Source organism: Oryx dammah, unplaced genomic scaffold, assembly GCF_014754425.2.
Source record: "Oryx dammah isolate SB20612 unplaced genomic scaffold, SCBI_Odam_1.1 HiC_scaffold_1, whole genome shotgun sequence".
NCBI lineage: Eukaryota > Metazoa > Chordata > Mammalia > Artiodactyla > Bovidae > Oryx > Oryx dammah.
Genome location: NW_024070185.1, coordinates 88,733,148 through 88,755,618, shown reverse-complemented (window position 1 = coordinate 88,755,618; position 22,471 = coordinate 88,733,148). Strand labels below are relative to the sequence as shown.

The 22,471-nt window shown below is 38.8% G+C and overlaps 1 protein-coding gene across 1 annotated transcript in view; it reads right to left on the bottom strand.

The window, feature by feature from the left end:
• TMEFF1 (transmembrane protein with EGF like and two follistatin like domains 1) overlaps nt 1–22,471 on the bottom strand; it is a 96,456-nt gene that overhangs the window by 27,964 nt on the left and 46,021 nt on the right. Inside the window, exons 6-7 of the mRNA XM_040240580.1 lie at nt 2,910–3,058; nt 1,088–1,153 (exon numbers count right to left, since the gene is read on the bottom strand). Coding sequence (XP_040096514.1) covers nt 1,088–1,153; nt 2,910–3,058 — 215 coding nt within the window. The remainder of the gene's footprint in view (nt 1–1,087; nt 1,154–2,909; nt 3,059–22,471) is intronic.

Sequence of the window (22,471 nt, the reverse complement as noted above, 5' to 3'; positions counted from 1 at the left end):
TATTCAATGATAATAACAGCTACCACTTCTTACACACTTATGAGTATGTCAGATACTATTCAAAGCACTTGACATGCATTATCTCATTTGACCTTTATGACACTCTATGAGACATGGCCTGTTATTCTCATTTTATGTATTTTTTAGAAATTAGGCCTAAAAGGTAGATCACACATTTTTTTTAAAAACTGCCCATTAGTATAACCAAACAAATGGCATAGAAGATACATGTAAAAGCAAATATACAGAAACCCTGGTCTAGGATTCTAAGATCAGGACCTGCTTCGGTTCACTAGCTATAACCTCAATGCGACTCAATATTTTCACTGGTCCCTACCCATCATAGTGGTTGCAAAAACCAAATGAAATAATGAATATGAAAATGAGAAATTAAAGCACACTGGACTTGCAGTCAAGGGAACTAGAATCCAACCTCTGATCTGACCTTAAAATAAAAGACTTTGTACGAATAAATCCTACAGTTTCTTTGAGCTATATCCATTCTTCTGACAGGCATGGAGCGCCTAGGTAAGTGCTAGACATTCTGCTAAGTGTTAGGAATCCCAAAGCGAACATGGCAGAACTCACAGTCCGGAGAGGGATGCAAATGAGTAGAACAGGCAATTATACTTAGAGCAGGTTAAGGGCTTGGTCATCAGAGTATGTAGGAGAGGCACGCAATCTTGGTTTAAGAGTCAAGGGATAGTTCCCAAACAGAATTAACTTCTAAGGTGACTGAAAGGATGACTCCTAGGCAAAGAAGAGTTCCAGGCAAAGGGAACTAGGTTCAAAGACCCAAAGAGGATTTTAAAAGCAAAGATGAGAGATCTTTCTATATAATTTCTTACAAATGCATGTGAATCTACAATTCTCACAGTAAAAATTTCAATTAAAAAAACACAGATGTGAGAATACTCTGTAAACTGAGAAGTGCTCAGTCAATATTATTACTAAAATTTAACTGCATAATGTATATTGCCATAGAGCAAAGCTGGAAAGGTCATTATAATGGAACGAGAACTACTAAGGACAGCTAGTGACCATATTTCAACACTTGGCCAAAATTCAGGCAATTGTGATTCAGTACCTTTCACATCTGGTCGATACTGTAGTCCATCATCCTTCTTTCCCAACAAACTAGTGTCATCTGTGTCTGTAAGAGAAAATGATTTGAAAATTAAGATACATATGATGTTTAAGTCATACCATGAAACTCCTAAATATTCCAAATGCTCCAGGTCCTTTCCAATTCTCTGTCCACTTTTCCTGCTCTACCACTCACTTGATCTATTGTAACACTTTTGTCTCAGGCCTCAGATATACATGCGTTCTGCATGATGAACAGTCTAACTTCACTGAAACTTCAGCTAAAATATCATCTCCTTAAAAAGTCTTCCCTGTGAGACTGAAATCACATAGACCTTGAAGAGAAAGGATTAGCCGATTCTCCAAGGCACAATGGTTTCAAGATTTACCTTCTTGCACCACTGTTTCCTTGGAAATATATCAGATTAATATAAATGTGGAATATCAACTGTGTTATCAGACAAAAGTTATTATAAACATGACCCCTTACTGGTGAATTATGTTAGGACAGGAAGACTACATGAACCATAAACACCTGCTGGGAAGCATAAGCTTCGGTCTCCCAGTGCACAGTGGGGGCAAGGGAAGGTACAGTCAGGTATAAATGGGGACCAAGATAAACCACTCCAGAGGATTCTAAAAGCATGAATTTCAATTAACAAAATCCTCAAGCTTGACCAACTCTTCTGAATTTGAAATTCCGGTAGTACCATTCAACCACAAACCAGTTCCTCAGAAAAGATATGCTTTCTCAAGAATACACTTTAACCTTCGCTACAAACGCCACCCCAAGAAAGAAAAGCAAACCACACTACTTCCACCTGCAAGGGGTCTCTGTCAGTAAACAGTTTCTGCTGCCAGGTACACACCTGACTCTTACCTAGATATCCTCTGAATAGTTTCTTGGGCATTCTTCAGTAGCTTAGACCACAGACATTTCAATCAGTTGTTCAGTATTTCACAAATAGCTTGTTATCAGTATAAAGCAGCAAACTCTGGCTTGCAACCTTTTCCCCTTAGCTATGTTTTCCCTAAGCTCATGAAAACATAGCCCTTTAATAAATGCAAAAAAAGGGGGGGTGGTCAGAAGGGAGGGCAGTTAGACCCTAGTAGCAGGAAAGATGCATAACCCTAGGCCGTCAGGAAGCGTCTGGACCTTGTTTGCTACTGGGAAATCATACATTATGCTTGCCTATATGTGTTTATTAGGAAAAAAGACTGAAAATCTCTGCCTCTGTGACCAGGTATTTCTAGCAGGAATAGAAGACAAAAACTTATTCTTAGTTGGTATTATGGTTCCTAAACTATGGCAAAAAGCAAGAAGGGGGAAAGAATTTTAAACTGAAAGTAATACTTTTTCCTTATACTCTATAACTTCACACCAAAATCTCTAACAGTATAAAATATGTAGGGGAAAAAACTAGAGAAAACATGAAAACAAAGTAAACTATTATGCTCTAGAAAAAAAGATGAAAAAATGGTAATATTTAGTTTTACTATAATTAAAATAAACTCATTTCTAAACAACTATAATCGTTACAAATTTGAGACAATTTTTAAGAAGTACAAATATAGCTATAAGTTCACGTTAGGATCAGCTTAGTAACTAAATAAACAATCAAGAAGCATTGTTTGTGTCTTAAGACAGTGAAAGCAAATTTTTAAAAAGCTAAGTTAGTAACAGAACAAAGAAGTTCTAAAATACAGTATTAAAAAATAAAGCATCAAAGATTTTTCATTTTAAAATTCAGAACACTACCAAAATATACAAATAAGACTGGAGACATGTGATATTAAAGACAGATCCCTAGAATGAATTTTACCTGTGCAATGACCAAGATGCCTTATATCAATTTGTTCTTGTTTTATACAAGATGCTTCTCGAACAAAACAGGGATTGTTATAGGAACTCCCATCAGAAGCACACACAGGATTAAAACTGTATCCACTGCAATCTATATTACATACACACCTGTTGGAAAAAACAAAAACTATTTATGTTTTACAACAAAGGTATTTTCACAACGCTGCAACAGCAAAACTGAGCAATTTTTTTTAACTTTTTAACATTTTTATTGAAGTACAGTTGATTTACAAGATTATATAAGTTTCAGGTGTACAATGCAGTGATTTAATACTTGTATTACACTACATTTCAAGTTATTATATAATATTGTCTATATTCTCTGTGCTGTACAATATATCCTTACAGCTTATTTATCTTACATAGTAGTTTGTAAGCAATTCTTTTTTACTACTTTCTGTAACAGAAGTCAATACATTATTTTAAGTCACTGATAACAGTTTAAACAAAGTGAATGCTCAGCCAACAATTTCTTCCGTGAGAATCCAGAGATAATTTCATCCAGATTATTACTAATGGAGTTGCTTCTTTAGAACTTTCATATCTAGAGATAATAATCAAGAAATGTCAAATATCAATTAAAAAGCAACATGGTATAGCAGAAAGGATACAGAATTATGAGTCGAAAGTCATGAATCTAAATCTTAGCCCAACAAATAACCAGACTTGTGTCCATATTCTCCCTCTAAGTCTCAGTTTACTGATCCATAAAACAAAAGTAGTAATAATACACCTAACCTTACCAAATAATGGGGAAGATTAAAAAAAATAGATATAAAACACATAAAATAGAAGTCCTTCAAAAATGTTTCTGAGTTACACATCCACCTATATAACTGAGTGTCCACTGAACACTCACTGCCTTCTAGAGAAGGCCAAGAAAGTACAAGGCACGGTCAACTCCTCTCAAGGACAGTAATATCTAACTGGGAATACAAAACTGAAAACCATAGAGACTCTCTGTTTTGCAGCAATATGGTGGACTCGGAACCTGTACTAATCCTTCTAATGAAAATTACAAATACTTTAAAACATTCTCAAATGCACCTGTGTAAGATGTCAAGAAACAAGCAATATTCAAGAAAAGTTAAATGAAGACAAGAATAGAAAAAGATCAATTAACTTTGCCAAAGCTGATGTTCACCTTGAAGGCATTTGCCAAACTAGGTAAATTGAGTTATCAACTTTTTGACTTTGCAGGCCTCTGAGAACAGAAGACAAAGAATACTGACCTACCTAAGGTGGTGAATCTGCAGACCCTGGAAAAAAGGCATGCGGGCAGAGGAGAAATGAGTTTCCATATTCCAAAAGGACTGTTTAAAGGGGAAAAAAAATCTTTCCCTGAGCCACAGTACTGAAGAGAGGGAAAAAAACATCTCCCTGAGAATACAAGCCAGTCTTCACATGAGTAATTACAACTTAAACTACAACTTGGATGTTCTGAAAAAAATCAAGCCCAGAATTTATTTTAAGAGTCAATGACTGGAATGGACCCTAAGCAACTAACAAAAGTAAAAGCAATCCTCTCTGGAGAAACCCAACGTTATTATCCTAGACCTCAAATATTTTCCAAGATACAGTTCTGAGAAGAACGAGTAGATCACACACACGCTCATTCACTCCCACACCCACAACAGAGAAGGAAATAACACACATGGACAGAGCAAGCTGATGTGGAAATGAACCAAAAAAAGCTTCTAATAAATGAAGAATATATTATTAGAAATAAAAAACTCACTGGGCAGATTTAAAAGGAGAGTAGATAAACTAAAGGTGAATCCATGAACTGGAAGACAGGTCAGAAGAAAATGCCCAAACCACGGCAGAGTCGAAGACACAGAATATATTAAAAAAAAAAGATTAACAGACGTGGAAGACAGTTACAAGATCTAATAAAAATCTGATTGGAGTTTCAGATGAGTTACAAGAATAAGGCAGGAAGAATATTCTCAGTTTCTCAAACTTTCTAAAACTAAAGAAATATACTAATCTAAATATCCAAGAAGCCTAATAAATTCTAAACAGGATTATTAAAAAATAATCTAGATAGTGAAATATCACTGTGGAATTTTTGTAACATAGCAACAAAATAATATTTTAAAAGCAGCCAAAAAGAAGAGATTACCTTCAAAGAATCTAGAAGAGAGACAGGTGTCTTCAAAGGTAATATTGAAGCCAAAATGTTTATTTATAGCCAAAAGACAGTGAAATAATATCTGCAATGTGCTGAGATAAAATAGAGTTTATATAAAAAGAAATCTTTCATGATTAAATGTAAAATAAAAGTAATCTGGAAAAAGTAAAAATTTAGAATTTGTCACCTGCTGACTGTCAGTAAAGGAATTATAAAGTCAGTAGAAAAACGATCCTACAAGAAAGACCTGATATGAAAACAGAAATGAAGAACAAAAGTATAAATACATAAGCAATATTAACAAAATACTGACAATATAAAACAATGACATCAAAGCTCTGTGCTAATTAAAAAAAAAAAAAACAGTAAATTAACGATGGCATACAAATTGGAAGGGACTGAAATTACAGTGTTTTAAGAAGAACAGAAATATTGATGAACTTCAGCCTGTGATAAATTGAGTATACATGTTAAACTTATATGCAAAATATATATATAAATTAACTTGAAAAAAGATATAGGACTTGGAAGCATATAAGAATATATGTAAAAAAGTGTTCAAATTGTTCAATAATCAAGAAAATGTAAATGAAAACCACAAGATACCATCACATTCACTAAACAGCAAAAATTAAGAGAATACAAAGTGTTGACAAGAATGAGAACCAAAGGGAATTCTTACATTCTACTGCAGGGAGAACTTACTGGTACAACCACTTTGGAAAACAAGCATTACCAGGAAAGCTAGACTTGCACATGTCCAATAATCCCATTACTAAGTGAGGCCCTTGAAAGTCTCTTACATATGTGCACCAGAAGATATGCATAAGAATGGTCACAGAGCATTCTTCATGAGAACATAAGACTGGAAACAATCCAAATGTCCATTAACATTAAATTGGACTATAAAAGGATGTGGAACAGTCAAGCAACTGGATTCAATCAAGCAGCTACGAGCACCAACACAAACAAATCTCAAAAACATAATTCTGAGCAAAAGAAGGTACTGCTGCTGCTGCTGCTGAGTTGCTTAAGTCATGTCTGACTCTGTGCGACCCCATAGGCAGCAGCCCACCAGGCTCCCCTGTCCCTGGGATTCTAGAGGCAAGAGCACTGGAGAGGGGTGCCATGGCCATCTCCAAAAGAGGGTACACACAGTATGATTCCACTTATACAAAATTCAAAATCAAACAAAAGCCAAATAATATTGGGTTGACCAAAAAGGTGATTCGAGTTTTTTTGTAACATCTTACAGAAACTTTTTGGCCAATCCAAGTTATTGTTAGGAGGGTTGTCATGTGATAGAACTATAGAGAAAAATAAAAGGAATGATTTCCACAAAATGCAGCAGAGCAGGCAGAACAAAGAACATGCAATGGGGGAGGATCACCGGAAGCAGTTCTAAAGTACTGACAATCCCCTGTATTTCCGGGCTTGGGATGCAGGAGTCACCGTGTGTTTCGTTTTTGTATGTTAAACTAAATGTATAAGTGTTCATAAGCTTTTCAATCCATGCTCTGTTTCACAATTAAAAAAAAAACTTTGAATATTTACTAACAAGTCAAAAATGGCTCTTACAATTTTTAAAGGGATGGGGACCGAGAATACGTGACAGAGATAGTATGTGGCCCTCAAAATATAAAATATTTACCATCTAGTCTTTTACAGAAAAACACTGCCAACTCCAGGTTTAAGGGATCAAAGTACGCAAAACTGGGATGGCAATTAAATAGAAACAGTGGCCAACAAAGAAAGAATTATAGAACAGTTTCAGGGATGAGAAAAGGCTCAGCAACAAAGGCAGAATACCATATCAATCGAGTGAGGATAAACAAGGGACTCAGCCAAGGCTTGTGTTCAGTCACTAAGCTGTATCTGACTCTGCAACCCCATGGACTGTAGTCCGTTCAGGATCCTCTGTCCATGGGATTTCCCAGGCAAGAACACTGGAGTGGGCTGCCACCTCCTTCTCCAGGGGATCGTCCCAACCCAGGGATCGAACACACATCTCTGCACTGCAAGTGGGTTCTTTACCACAGAGCCACCAGGGAAGCCCAACAGGAACTGCCCTGATCACATGCAGGAAAGGTCCACTCCACAGTGGGATGGTAACACTGCATATAAAACCAAGAGGTATGAGAACAACCACCGCTACTATTTTCAGTAGCACGTAAGGAAAGAAAATGAAATCCCCATCTTAAGGAATGTCCAGCTCAGGGAAACAGTGAGCAAGGAGAACAGCATTAGACCCTAGCGGCCACTAACACTACTGACTGGAGTGGTTCCTGGGGAATGCAGGCTGGCGACGGCGGCAGAGGGCAGGACGCCCAAGCACAGGAGTGCAATAACGTGGAAAGAAATTGCTTCAGTAAACGTGCCAAACTCAAGACACTTAACAACCATTTATTCTGCACCTACTGTGCGGGGATAGTCATATTTGTCTCTTTAATCATGACAGCAAATTATGAACAGGGAAGCTGAATGTGAAAGAAGTTAAAAAGCCTAAGATCACAAACCGAATGAGTGACTGAGAGGGTGTTCTCTCCACTCATCACAGCTGTCACATAAAACAGACATCTCAGCAGGCAAAGTGACAGATGAAAGGAGTTAAGTAGTTATTTTCCACATTTATATCATGAAAAATCTTTTCACTAAATTGGCCCTGGTTTTCTCTCAGACTCACCAGGGACACTCCTGCCTCAGGGCTTCCCCTCTTCCTGAAACACTTTTCCTTCAAACAACCACTTAGTTTAATCCCTCACCATTTTCAAGTTTTGTCTCAAATCTTGAAGGAACAGTAGAAAGTTAAATTACTAAACATCCATTTAAGAAATTAGAAAAAGAGCAATGAATAAACCCAGTGAAAACAAAAAAAAAGGGGGGGGGAATATGGAGGACATGGATATTAATATTAGATTTATAGACACATCTCAGCAGAAACAGAAAACAAAATTACAACAGAGTAGATCAATAAAGCTAAAACTTGGTCCTCTGAAATGACCTTCAGGGAATTCCTTGGTTGTCCAGAGGTTGGAACTCCATGCCTTCACTGCTGAGGGCCTGAGTTCAATCTCTGATTCCATAAGCTATGTGGTGTGACCAAAAATACAAAGACTAAAAAGAAGAAAAAAGAAAGAATCAACAATTAACTTTCAAATCAACAAAGCAGGATGAGAAAAAATGAAAAAAAAAAGTATCTAAACCAGAAAAGACTACAGATTGTTATTTAAAAAATAAGAGAATTCTATTGTGAACAACTTTTTGTCGGCAAATTTGAAAACTTAAGTGAATGAATAACAAAAAATTAACTATTAAAATTTGATCAAAAAAGAAATAGAAGCTGAATGCTGCTACATTCATTGAAGAAATAAAATCAATTTTGAAAATATCCTCCAAGACAGTATCAGATCCAGGTGACCTTTTTAAAAAGGATGCATGAACACGTTCATTCCAGTCATTCAGTTCAGTTCAGTCGCTCAGTCGTATTCGACCCTTTGAGCCCCATAAACAGCAGAACACCAGGCCTCCCTGTCCATCACCAACTTCTTGAGTCTACCCAAGCCATGTCCAGCAAGTCGGTGATGCCATCCAACTATCTCATCCTCTGTTGTGCCCTCCTCCTCCTGTCCTCAATCTTTCCCAGCATCAAGGTCTTTTCACATGAGTCAACTCTTTACAGCAGGTGGCCAAAGTACTGGAGTTTCAGCTTCAACATCAGTCCTTCCAATGAACACCCAGGATGATCTCCTTTAGAATGGACTGGTTGGAAATCCTTGCAGTTCAAGGGACTCTCAAGAGTCTCCTCCAACACCACAGTTCAAAAGCATCAATTCTTCGGCGTTCAGCTTTCTTTAGAGTCCAACTCTCACAACAATATATGACTACTGGAAAAACCATAGCCTTGACTACACAGACCTTTGTTGGCAAACTAATGTTTCTGCTTTTGAAAATGCTGTCTAGGCTGGTCCATAACTTTCCTACCAAGGAGTAAGCGTCTTTTAATTACATGGCTGCAATCACCATCTGCAGTGATTTTGGAGCCCCCCAAAATAAAGTCTGACACTGTTTCCCCATCTATTTCCCATGAAGTGATGGGACCAGATGCCATGATCCCATGATCTTCGTTATCTGAATGCTGAGCTTTAAGCTAACTTTTTCACTCTCCTCTTTCACTTTCATCAAGAGGCTCTTTAGTTCTTCTTCACTTTCTGCCACAAGGGTGGTGTCATCTGCCTATCTGAGGTTATTGATATTTCTCCCAGCAATCTTGATTCCAGCTTGTGCTTCTTCCAGCCCAGCGTTTCTCATGATGTACTCCGCTTATAAGTTAAATAAGCAGGGTGACAATATACAGCCTTGATGTACTCCTTTTCCTATTTGGAACCAGTCTGTTGTTCCATGTCCAGTTCTAACTGTTGCTTCCTGACCTGCATACAGGTTTCTCAAGAGGCAGGTCAGGTGATCTGGTATTCCCATCTCTTTCAGAATTTTCCACAGTTTATTGTGATCCACACAGTCAAAGGCTTTGGCATAGTCAATAAAGCAGAAATAGATGTTTTTCTGGAACACTCTTGCTCTTTAGATGATCCAGTGGATGTTGGCAATTTAATCTCTGGTTCCTCTGCCTTTTCTAAATCCACCTTGAACATCAGGAAGTTCATGGTTCACATATTGCTGAAGTCTGGCTTCAAGAATTTTAAACAATACTTTACTAGCGTGTGAGATGAGTGCAACTGTGCAGTAGTTTGAGCATTCTTTGGCATTGCCTTTGGGATTGGAATGAAAACAGACCTTTTCCAGTCCTGTGGCCACTGCTGAGTTTTCCAAATTTGATGGCATATTGAGTGCAGCACTTTCACAGCATCATCTTTCAGTATTTGAAATAGCTCTACTGGAATTCCATCACCTCAACTAGCTTTGTTTGTAGTGATGCTTTCTAAGGCCCACTCGACTTCACATTCTAGGATGTCTGGCACTAGGTGAGTGATCACACCATCGTGATTATCTTGGTCGTGAAGATATTTTTTGTACAGTTCTTCTGTGTATTCTTGCCACCTCTTCTTAATATCTTCTGCTTCTGTTAGGTCCATACCATTTCTGTCCTTTATCGAGCCCATCTTTGTGTGAAATGTTCCCTTGGTATCTCTAATTTTCTTGAAGAGATCTCTAGTCTTTCCCATTCTGTTGCTTTCCTCTATTTCTTTGCATTGATCTCTGAGGATGGCTTTCTTATCTCTCCTTGCTATTCTTTGGAACTCTGCATTCAAATGGGTATATCTTTCCTTTTCTCCTTTGCTTTCCGCTTCTCTTCTTTTCACAAGTATTTGTAAGACTTCCTCAGAGAGCCATTTTGCTTTTTTGTATTTCTTCTTCTTGGGGATGGTCTTGATTCCTGTCTCCTATATAATGTCACGAACCTCCATAGTTCATCAGGCACTCTGTCTATAAGATCTAGTACCTTAAATCTATTTCTCACTTCCACTGTATAGTCATCAGACATTTGATTTAGGTCATAGCAAATGGTCTAGTGGTTTTCTCCACTTTCTTCAATTTCAGTCTGAATTTACCAATAAGGAGTTCATGATCCGAGCCACAGTCAGCTCCCAGTATTGTTTTGCTGACTGTATAGTTTCTCCGTCTGGCTGCAAAGAATATAATCAATCTGATTTTGGTGTCGAGCATGTGGTGATGTCCATGTGTAGAGTCTTCTCTTGTGTTGTTGGAAGAGGGTGTTTGCTATGACCAGTGCGTTCTCTTGGCAGAACTCTATTAGCCTTTGCCCTGCTTCATTCTGTACTTCAAGGCCAAATTTGCCTGTTACTTCAAGTGTTTCTTGACTTCCTACTTTTGCATTCCAGTCATCAATAATGAAAAGGACATCTTTTGGGGGTGTTAATTCTAGAAGGTCTTGTAGGTCTTCATAGAACTGTTCAATTTCAGCTTCTTCAGCATTACTAGTTGGGGCACAGACTTGGGTTAATGTGATATTGGATGGTTTGCCTTGGAAACGAACAGAGATCATTCTGTCGTTTTTGAGATTGCATCCAAGTACTGCATTTTGGACTCTTTTGTTGATCATGATGGCTACTCCATTTCTTCTAAGGGATTCCTGCCTGCAGTAGTAGATATAATGGTCATCTGAGTTAAATTTACCCATCTCAGTCCATTTAAGTTCACTGATTTCCTAGAATGTTGATGTTCACTCTTGTCATCTCCTATTTGACCACGTCCAATTTGCCTTGATTCATGGACCTAACATTCCAGGTTCCTATGCAATATTACTCTTTACAGCATCAAACCCTACTTCCATCACCAGTCCCATTCACAAATGGGTGTTGTTTTTGCTTTGGCTCCATCCCTTCATTCTTTCTGAAGTTATTTCTCCACTGATTTCCAGTAGCATATTGGGCACATACCGACCTGGGGAGTTCATCTTTCAGTGTCCTATCATTTTGCCTTTTCATACTGGTTCATGGGGTTCTGAAGGCAAGAATACTTAAGTGGTTTGCCATTCCCTTTTCCAGTTGACCACATTCTGTCATTCAATAAACAGATAATTTTATTCTTACACAAAATTATCCAGAGAACAGAAAGAGCATTCTCAAATTTATTTTATAAGGCCATATAAATGCAAAAAATAAAAGATTAAAACTCGCTGAATAAAAATGAATAAAAGAAAATCTCATCCTTACAGCAGACAGAATCCCAATAATAAACAGGCAGAAAAAGGTATTATAGTCATAAACAAAAACCAATGTTATAAATTTTTTTAAAAAGAGCAACATAAAAAGTATACAAGAAACGATGAACTCAAAAAAGGGCTGGAAAATAAAAGTTCAAGAAATCTCTCAGAAAGGACAGCAAAAAAAAAAAAAATTAACAGAAACTAAGAGAGACAAGAAAATTAAAGGACTAGTCCAGAATGCCCAACATCCAAATGATAGAACTACCAAAATTAGAAAAGAGAGGAAAGTAAGTCATCAAGGAAATAATTGAAGAAAATTTCTCAAATCAGAAGTAGGTTTCTGGGAACTGTGAAATTTCATTATACTGAGGACCAATAGGAGATTCTACACTCTTCGAGAGACAGAAAACAAAGAGTATACAAAGGACCAGAAATCAGAGTGGCTTCAGACTTCAAGTGGAAGCTAGAAGACAATATAGCAATGCTTTCACAATTCTGAGGGAAAATTATCTCACACTTAGAAGTATGCACTCACCAAGTTTTAAGTCAAGTATTAGGTGTAGGATAAATAGACCTTAAACATAAGGTCTCAGACTTTGCTGGTGGTCCAGTGGATAAGAATCCCCCTGACAATGCAGGGGACATGGGTTGATTCCTGGTCCGAGAAGGTTCCACATGCAGCAGAGCAACTCAGTCAGTACACTGTAACTACCGAGACTGCGTGTGCAACGACTGAGCCTACGCCCCGAGACTGTGCTCCACAACAAGAGAAGCCACCGCAGCGAGAAGCCCACGCGCCGCAAGTAGAGACCACTGTCACCACGACTAGAGAGTCCGCACACAGCATCACAGACCCAGTGCAACCAAAAGTAAATAAAATAAACTATCAAAAATAAAAAGTAAGGTCTCACTTTGTACCCTTTCTCAAGAAGCTACTAAAAGATATACTAAAATGGGAGAAGGTTAAATTAAAAAAAAAAAAAAAAACATGCTGCGGAGGAGAGAGGTAAAGGAATTTCTAGGATGATGCGTATAGTTTAACAAAAAATATTATTAGGTCTGTTTCTGGCAGAGCTCCTAAAACCCTTGTAACTTTGAGAGACAATCGTCTTGTGTGTGCTAGTGAGATGACTCGGCTCCTTCCTTAATTCAAAGTCATTTTAGCAAACTATGGAACCTTAAAGGAGGTTGTAGGAACATCCAGATTAGTAGTATCCTGGGCAGAAGTGCAAGGGACCTACCTCATTTGCAGCTGGTGTCCTAAAAAAGGGGCAATTTGCAAGTCTAAGACCTGTGGGGTCTGTGCTGACTCCATGTAAAGAATAAGAGAACTGAACTGTAAGACACTCAGCTAGTGCAGGAAAACTGGAGAATCGACTGTGGTGGGAAAAGACACAACATTGAAGGGAGACTGCAAGATGACAGCTATATTAAGAGAGCAACCAGTTCACACTGAAACAGTTTCACTCTGTGGACAGTCATATTGCTGGCTGCCATTACCAGGAAGCCTACTGCCCTCTCAGAATGCCCAGTAAGCCTGGCTCAGATTCTTATCTGTACTTGCCGTGATGAAGTTCCTGCAACTGTCTGAACCACACAAGCACACTCATCTAACTGGCATGCTCCTGAGAATGTGGGTCAGCTACAGTGAGACCGGAAGTAGAAAACACAGAGCAGTCCACTGAGACGACATTTCTGCCAATCATCCACACTTGGTGACGCTAGAATCCTGCCAGACGTTCTCAACCACGAGTCCTATGACATTCCTGATGACTTTCTCACCGTCTTGCCCACCGACTTCCCCAGAAGGGAATCTTATAAACCAGGAAGCCAAAAGCCAGACTCTGACAGAGACTGTTCAACGTGTCTTTTTCGGTAAGCCTTCATCTAACAGTGCCAGCTAGGTCAATGCTCAGTACTATGAATTTGGCAATACTCTATTTTGGACCCGAGGTGTTAGGTACTTATGTGACGTATTCTCTAAACTGCATGTTTATATTCTAAACACATCTGTATGCAAAATGTACTTTTCACCAAAAGAAAAAAAGTTTTAAATAAAGAGTAGAGCAGTATGCTTCATTATAGGGGACTGGAAGGCAAAAGTAGGAAGTAGGAAGTCAAGAAACACCTGGAGTAACAGGCAAATTTGGCCTTGGAGTACAGAATGAAGGAGGCCAAAGGCCAATAGAGTTCTGCCAAGAGAATGCACCCATCACAGCAAACATCCTCTTCCAACAATACAAAAAAAGACTCTACACATGGACATCACCACATGGTCGACACCAAAATCAGATTGATTATATTCTTTGCAGCCAAAGATGGAGAAGCTCTACACAGTCAGCAAAACTATACTGGGAGCTGACTGTGGCTCAGATCATGAACTCCTTATTGCCAAATTCAGACATGTTTTGAAGACAGTAGGGAAAACCACTAGATCATGCAGGTATGACCTAAATCAAATCCCTTATGATTATATAGTGGAAGTGAGAGATAGATTTAAGGGATTAGATCTGATAGAGTGCCTGATGAACTATGGATGGAGGTTTGTGACATTGTATAGGAGACAGGAATCAAGACCATCCCCAAGAAAAAGAAATACAAAAACGTACAATGGCTGTCTGAGGAGGCCTTACAAATACCTGTGAAAAGAAGAGAAGCAAAAAACAAAGGAGAAAAGGAAAGATATACCCATTTGAATGCAGAGTTCCAAAGAATAGCAAGGAGAGATAAGAAAGCCTTCCTCAACAACCAGTGCAAAAAAATAGAGGAAAACAATAGAATGGGAAAGACTAGAGTTCTCTTCAAGAAAATCAGAGATACCAAGAGATACCATCAATTAGAGATACCATCTTTTCACACAAAGATGGGCTCCATAAAGGACAGAAATGGTATGAACGTAACAGAAGCAGAAGATATTAAGAAGAGGTGGCAAGAATGCACAGAAGAACTGTACAAAAAAGGTCTTCGTGACCCAGATAATCACGATGGTGTGATCACTCACCTAGAGCCAGACATCCTGGAATGTGAAGCCAAGTGGGCCTTAGGAAGCATCATACGAACAAAGCTAGTGGAGGTGATGGAATTCCAGTGGAGCTCTTTCAAATTCTAAAAGAAGATGCTGTGAAAGTGCTGCACTCAATATGCCAGCAAATTTGGAAAACTCAGCAGTGGCCACAGGACTGGAAAAAGTCAGTTTTCATTCCAATCTCAAAGAAAGGCAATGCCAAAGAATGCTCAAACTACCGCACAATTGCACTCTTTGGTGGCTCAGAGGTTAAAGCGTCTGCCTGGAATGCGGGAGACCGGGGTTTGATCCCTGGGTTGGGAAGATCCCCTGGAGAAGGAAAATGGCAACCCACTCCAGTACTCTTGCCTGGAGAATCCCATGGAGGGAGGAGCCTGGTAGGCTACAGTCCATGGGGCCACAAAGAGTCGGACATGACTGAGCAAATTCACTTCACTTCACACGCCAGTAAAGTAACGCTCAAAATTTTCCAAGCCAGGCTTCAACAGTACATGAACTGTGAACTTCTAGATGTTCAAGCTGGTTTTAGAAAAGACAGAGGAACCAGAGATTAAATTGCCAACATCTGCTGGATCATGGAAAAAGCAAGAGAGTTTCAGAAAAACATCTATTTCTGCTTTACTGACTATACCAAAGCCTTTGACTGTGTGGACCACAACAAACTCTGGAAAATTCTAAAAGAGATGGAAATACCAGACCACCTGACCTGCCTCTTGAGAAACCTGTATGCAGGTCAGGAAGCAACAGTTAGAAGTGAACATGGAATAACAGACTGGTTCCATATAGGAAAAGGAGTGCGTCAACGTTGTATATTGTCACCCTGCTTATTTAACTTATATGCAGAGTACATCATGAGAAACACTGGGCTGGGGGAAGCACAAGCTGGAATAAAGATTGCTGGGAGAAATATCAGTATGCAGATGACACCATCCTTATGGCAGAAAGTGAAGAACTAAAGAGCCTCTTGATGAAAATGAAAGAGGAGAGTGAAAAAGTTGGCTTAAAGCTCAACATTCAGAAAACAAAGATCATGGCATCTGGTCCCATTGCTTCTTGGCAAACAGATGGGGAAACAGTGGCAGACTTTATTTTGGGGGGCTCCGAAGTCACTGCAGATGGTGACTGCAGCCATGAAATTAAAAGACACTTGCTCCTTGGAAGAAAAGTTATGACCAACCTAGACAGCATATCAAAAAGCAGAGACATTACTTTGCCAATGGTCCGTTCAGTCAAACCTTTCGTTTTTCCAGTAGTCATGTATGGATGTGATAGTTGGACTGTAAAGAAAGCTGAGCACCAAAAAACTGATGTTTTTGAACTGTGGTGTTGGAGAAGACTCTTGAGAGTCCCTTGGACTGCAAGGAGATCCAACCAGTCCATTCTAAAGGAGATCATCCTGGGTTTTCATTGGAAAAACAGTTGCCAAAGCTGAAACTCCAATACTTTGGCCACCTGATGCAAAGAACTGACTCATTTGAAAAGACCCTGATGCTGGGAAAATTGAGGGCAGGAGGAGGAGGGGACGACAGAGGATGAGATGGTTGGATGGCATCACCAACTCAATGGACATGAGTTTGGGTAAACTCCACGAGTTGGTGATGGACCAACTCCAGGGAGGCCTGGCGTGCTGCCGTCCTGGGCTCGTGAAGTCGGACATGACTGAGCGGCTGAACTGAAGAGCAGAATGTGTAGTGGGTTGCCATTACTTTATAAAAAGGAAAGAAAGAATATGTGTGCTTACTTGTTTGTACATGGGAAAAATACCTCTGGGAGATTAAGAAACTGATCACAGTGACTGCCTCTAGTGAAGACAACTGGGTAGGCTGAGGACTGGGGTGGAAAACAGCCCTGTACCTGTAAAGCCTTGTAAAGCTTTTGAATTTCTAACACTGAATTTCAAAGGCATGAATGCAGACATACATACATAAATAAATGAATACATTCAATGACTTCTCTGATTTAGCTTGAGGATTTTGGCAAATCACAACTCTGAGTCTTTAATAATGGGGATAATACCTCAAACGCTAGTGACAAAATCAAATAAGCTTTTGTAAAAAACCCTTTGAAATCATCAAATACTATGTACATCTGAAAGATATTATTGAAAAATATCTATCCTGTCTCTTTCTTTCTACTTACTGTACATAGAAAGTGTCATTCCTTCGAGATATGGTTAAGTTTTATGATCACTGGCATTTTAAACTAAATCACGTGAAGTCATGTAGATTTCACAAACACCTAACAAAGCCTGCAACAAATTCACCTGCTCCAAGTTCCTCACAATATTACTAATCCTTCTCACATATGTTAAACCATCACTATGACCCCTTGTGCAGCTCCAAGTGAATAAGAAAGCCCTGTGTGAACTGCCAGTTCAGAAGACCTACAGAGGGAACCTGAGATACCCAACGTCATGGCAAGTTCATCCACTGTAGAAACCAGCAAGACAAAGTCCCTGTCCTCAGGGAATCCACAATCCGTTAGCAGTCCCAACAATTTAAGTGCTATGTGGAGGCTGTCTGAACACAAGCATTAGTCATCTATCTCACAGGGACTGCAGAAAGAGCAAGGCATGCTGCTGGGAAGAGGTGCTGAAGTCATGCTTATATCCAACTGAAAGGAAGAGCAGGGATTAAACAAACAGACATACAGGGGTGGGGCTTTAGGCAGAGAGAATAACAGAGGCAGATTATCAAAGAGCCACAGAGCGTTCAGAAAGCTGCAGGAGGCCACGGAGAATACCGTGTTCTACATTTTAAAATCTAACCTCTCAAAAGAAACCATTACTGGCAGCTGTGCAGAAATACAGGAAGATATTTTTGGATAAAGCAGTTTGTCATTGCTAACATCTGGGTTATACTCAGCACAGAATAATGTTTAATAGTGTTTATTTCCCATTACCAGAGGAAAACAGACAATATACAATTATTTTTCCATTATAGTCTAAGGGGCTATGGTAGAAATTTACTTAACCTAAATAGCTTTAAAAGTCTACTATTCTAAATATCCATAGTCAGGCCATGTGAAATGACAAAAATTACTGTCATCTCTGATTAGGAGGAAATCAGAGGTGAGGAGAAGATAACAGTAGGAAAATACTCCTTTGGTTGTTTTTTTTTTTTTTTTAAGAAAAAAAAAAACTATGTGCAGTTTCTAGAAAGGAGGACTGATGGAGAACACAGATATAGAACACTATTCTTTCTGTTTAAATGAGGGGAAAATTTTCATTGCACATTCTGAGGGAGAGACTCATCAGCCTGTGACTATGGCCAACAACTCTCCAAACAGAAAATGATGGTGTAACAAAAAGACGTCTATCAGGTGAATTACTAATACCTGCTTCTCAAATTGTCTGTCACACTGCACACCTACATGATTCTTTCTCTGAGCAACTCTGAGAGCTTATGTCCCCCAGGGGAAAAGGAAAACACCATCTCCAAAGTGACTGACATCAAAAAGGCAGAAGAACAGGGACCATTTCCATAAAGCACATGGCAGACAAAGTTCAAAGGAGTAACTGCAGGATTCTTATAGCTCACCTGTACTGACATTATGCCAGATGATTCTACAAACTCCTCAAATCATTCATGGCGGGGATTTAAGTCAGGTTCATAAGAGGTCTACCTGGCTGAAGGAGTACTATGATTATTTGGTCTCACTGTACAAATAGTTGAGAACTATCTTAGAGCAATAACCTCAGCCTTGGACAGATAAGAGATACTGGGTTGGTTTTTTTTTTTTTTTTTTTAAGAGATACTGTTTAGATGAAGAGGGAGTGCAGTTGCTAAGAATATGGAGAAATCTAATTTTCTGTAAAGCAGATACTGTTCCCAAGTTTTAAGACTGAGAAAATCTAGCCACTGTATCTCAAAACAGTCACAATGAAATACTGAAACCTCTCCATGTGGGCATCAAATTTATTGGAACCTCAACTATCTAGCTCTAGGTATAAATTCAAAGGGCAAATATCAATGAAGACAGGTATCACAAACCCATGCAAAAGCTCCAATGCCATTAGAGAGTCATACTGTGCTTCAGGAAGAAAGAAGAAAAAAGCCTCCCACAAGCAAAACTAATTTCAATTATAATTAAAATAGCCACTGAGCAGATAAGAGAGAAAAGAGTCATACAATATATGAAGTTCATGCACCTCACTAAGAACCTATTTACTCTGATTTTACATTTAGAATTTATTTCTACATTAGGTACCGTTCCTATAAGCACATGGTTTCCTATTTTGGGGAAGCAGAGAAGCAATTAATAAGTTGGAGTCATCTACAATCAGAATCACTGAGTAGGCATACTGACAGCACCCAGAAGCAAGGGAACAACCTGACATGGGAGAAGAAAAATCATTTTTATAAACAGATGTAGAACCCAAAATACAAGGCAGAACAGACCCTTAAGTAGTGGTGGAACAAGCAGCATTAAGAACATCAGGGGCCTCTGAGAACACCATGGTATTACACATGCATCCCAACACAGTAGATAAATCCCTTGTGAGACCTGTGTTCTGGTTCTGTTCTTAATCACAAGCCACTCGGCCTCTTCTGTGCTCACCTCCACCTGTAAAATCAGAGTGATAAATCCTCGCCCTACCAACCAGACATACTGCCATAAAGAGCTGAAAAAAATAATTTAGGTAACCATGTTTGAAAACTGTAACACACTATACAATATATGACTTTAAGAACAGTTAGAATATGTTCTGTATAGTCTGTTTAAGAAGACAATCTATTTAAATCAATTTCCATTTAAATGGCTAAATAAAACACTAGCACCTCTCTTAACAGCAGAAAATTAACTTGAAAACATGGTACCATTTATCCCCTCCCACAAATGGTCAAGTTTCTTTCCCTATTCACAAAGGAAAAAAGAGCTTTTAAAGCAAGAGAAAGGTTTTAGCATCTGAAAAAGAATATATATATGTATAACTGAATCACTTTGCCGTATACCTGAAACTAACACAACATTGTAAATCAACCATACTTCAATAAAAAAAGAAATTTTAAAAACAAGAATAAATTAGCCACGTACAAAAGGGGAAAAAAAAAGATTAGCTGCCCTTTGAAAACCAGATAGATTATATTGATATATAGCATTTCATTTGACAGGAAAGATATTTCACAATGACAGAAGATTAAAAAATACTTTTTTATTTATTTTAAAAATAATTTTTGATCTATTTTTTATTTTTGGCTGTGCTGGGTCTTCACCGCTGCGTGGGCTTTCCTCCAGTTGCGGAGAGCAGGGGCAGCTCTCCAGCTGTGCGTGCAGGCGTCTCACTGCAGGGGCTTCTCTTGTTGCGGAGCATGGGCTGGAGGGCTTCAAGAGCTGTGGCGCATAGGTTCAGCAGTTTTGGCTCCCAGGCTCTAGAGTACAGGCCCAATAGTTGGGGTGAATGAGCTTAGTTTCTCCTAAGCATGTGGGATCTTCCCAGATCAGGGATCAAACCCACGTCTTCTGCATTGGCAGGCAGACTCCTTACCACTGAGTCACCCGGGAAGCCCTCAAAATATTTTTTCAGTGAATACCCATACCTAAAAATGTAACATGAAATAAAGTATCTATTATAGTTACATTATAGAGCAATATTTTTTAAACTCTAAGTCATAATCACTATAGGAAATATGAGAGTACATTATTTTTAGTAAAGGTTAAGTATTATAGGATTTTGTTTCACTTAGTATCTGTTATTACTATGTATACATATACTTGCTTTCTAGGTAAAGGCACAAATTACTTCCTTAATGTTCTTCTATTATTGGATCAATTTCCTGGCCTGGTCTTGGCTGCCTGTCCCAATCTATCCATGAGCTCCTGAGGAGGCTCCTCAGCCTGCCTGCTCTTTTATTGGTAAGCCCTTCCCTTGTCTATACTCACTTTCTTTTCCTTAGAGCATGTACCTGCAAGGACAGCAGTTACAAGTTCTCAAATAGACACACACAAAATTAACTTAGTGTGTTTCTATACAACAGACAGAGAGAAGGTAATGGCACCCCACTCCAGTACTCTTGCCTGGAAAATCCCATGGATGGAGGAGCCTGGAAGGCTGCAGTCCATGGGGTTGCTAAGAGTCGGACACGACTGAGCAACTTTACTTTCACTTCTCACTTTCATGCATTGGAGAAGGAAATGGCAACCCACTCCAGTGTTCTTGCCTGGAGAATCCCAGGGACAGGGGAGCCTGGTGGGCTGCCATCTATGGGGTCGCACAGAGTCGGACATGACTGAAGGGACTTAGCAGCAGCATACAACAGACATGCTCTGACTGAGGACAGACTACATACCATATCAAGAGGAGGTGTACATACGATGATGCGTATTTTACACAGATGTCACACTTAAAAGGCTACCTCTGAGATTACACAGAATCCGTTCTACTTCCAAGCAAAAGATCTCTCTCTCTTTCAATTAAGGGATGAAAAATGATAGCAAAGAAATGCGTAAAAGAAGACTGAAGAGAGGCACTGTAAACGGAGTAAAAAAGATCCACAGACCACGTCAATCGATCACTGACAGCTATTCTGACTCTGAACACGATTTTAGAACAGTTCTGAGGAAAAACACAAAAAAGAACTAAATATTTGCAAAAATACACACACAGGCACGCATATATACACACAGGTGGTCATCATACCATATCTTTAGTACAAAAAGAGAAAAAAAGAACATAGTATCTATTACCTGTCCTCTCTGCAAGTCCACATTGCTATCATTTCTCTCATGTTCTACAGGCCAAAATCTACTTTGGGAAACATCTTCTCACAAATCAATCCACTCTGATTGAAACAGATGGACATGTCAACAAGTGACTCATATGCAGAAACAGAGCAAACACAGGGTTTGCTGAATTGTTCAACTTTTTATTGAATTTGTCTTTTGCCAATTCTCACCTACTTTGAAATATATATCAAGTAAATTATCAGACATTTAATTTTACCAAGTGCCAGACAAATAGCTGATTCTGTATCAAAATACTGAAAACACAGTGACCCTGATTTGCAAAAGTGACTCCAGGCACAAATGCTAATTAAACCATATTACCATTGATCAGTAAAAGGCTCAAATATGCATTTATGGACTGAATAAAACATAGAAATGCACAGTGAAAATACATATGACTAAGAAAGAAAGTGCAAATCTCTATAAGTGTTTCAAAATACGCACTAAGGGGAAACTGAGGAAGTGAAGAGGGTCCATTTGTGCTACATAAGGCCCTAAAGACAGTATTACAGCTTTTAGAACCAACTATGCAGAAAGCAAGCACCACAGGGAAATGAAGGAAGGTTGCGCCTGGGGATAAACAAACAGGAACCTGACGAAAGGAACAAACATGGCTGTGTTGGTGAGGTCTGTTATCGTTACTACTCTGCTCCTTTTCAGGGGGAGTGCACAGCAAACTGGATGGACAATACAGGTCAGCTACAAAGCCTACCTTGCTGAAAGCTGAACATGAGTGAGAAAACAAAACAAAATGTCAGTCTGTCCAGCTGAGATTTCCAGAAATAACTTATTATATTTACTTACTGTCTTTAAAATTTTGAAAGTTTTGGAGTTTTCTTAATGCATTAAAAGTTTGTGTATAAAAATGCCAGAAAAACTGTTTATCATGATTCTAGTTGAAGATATAAAAGGTAATTCAAATAAGAGTAATTCTGATGAATAAAATTAGCA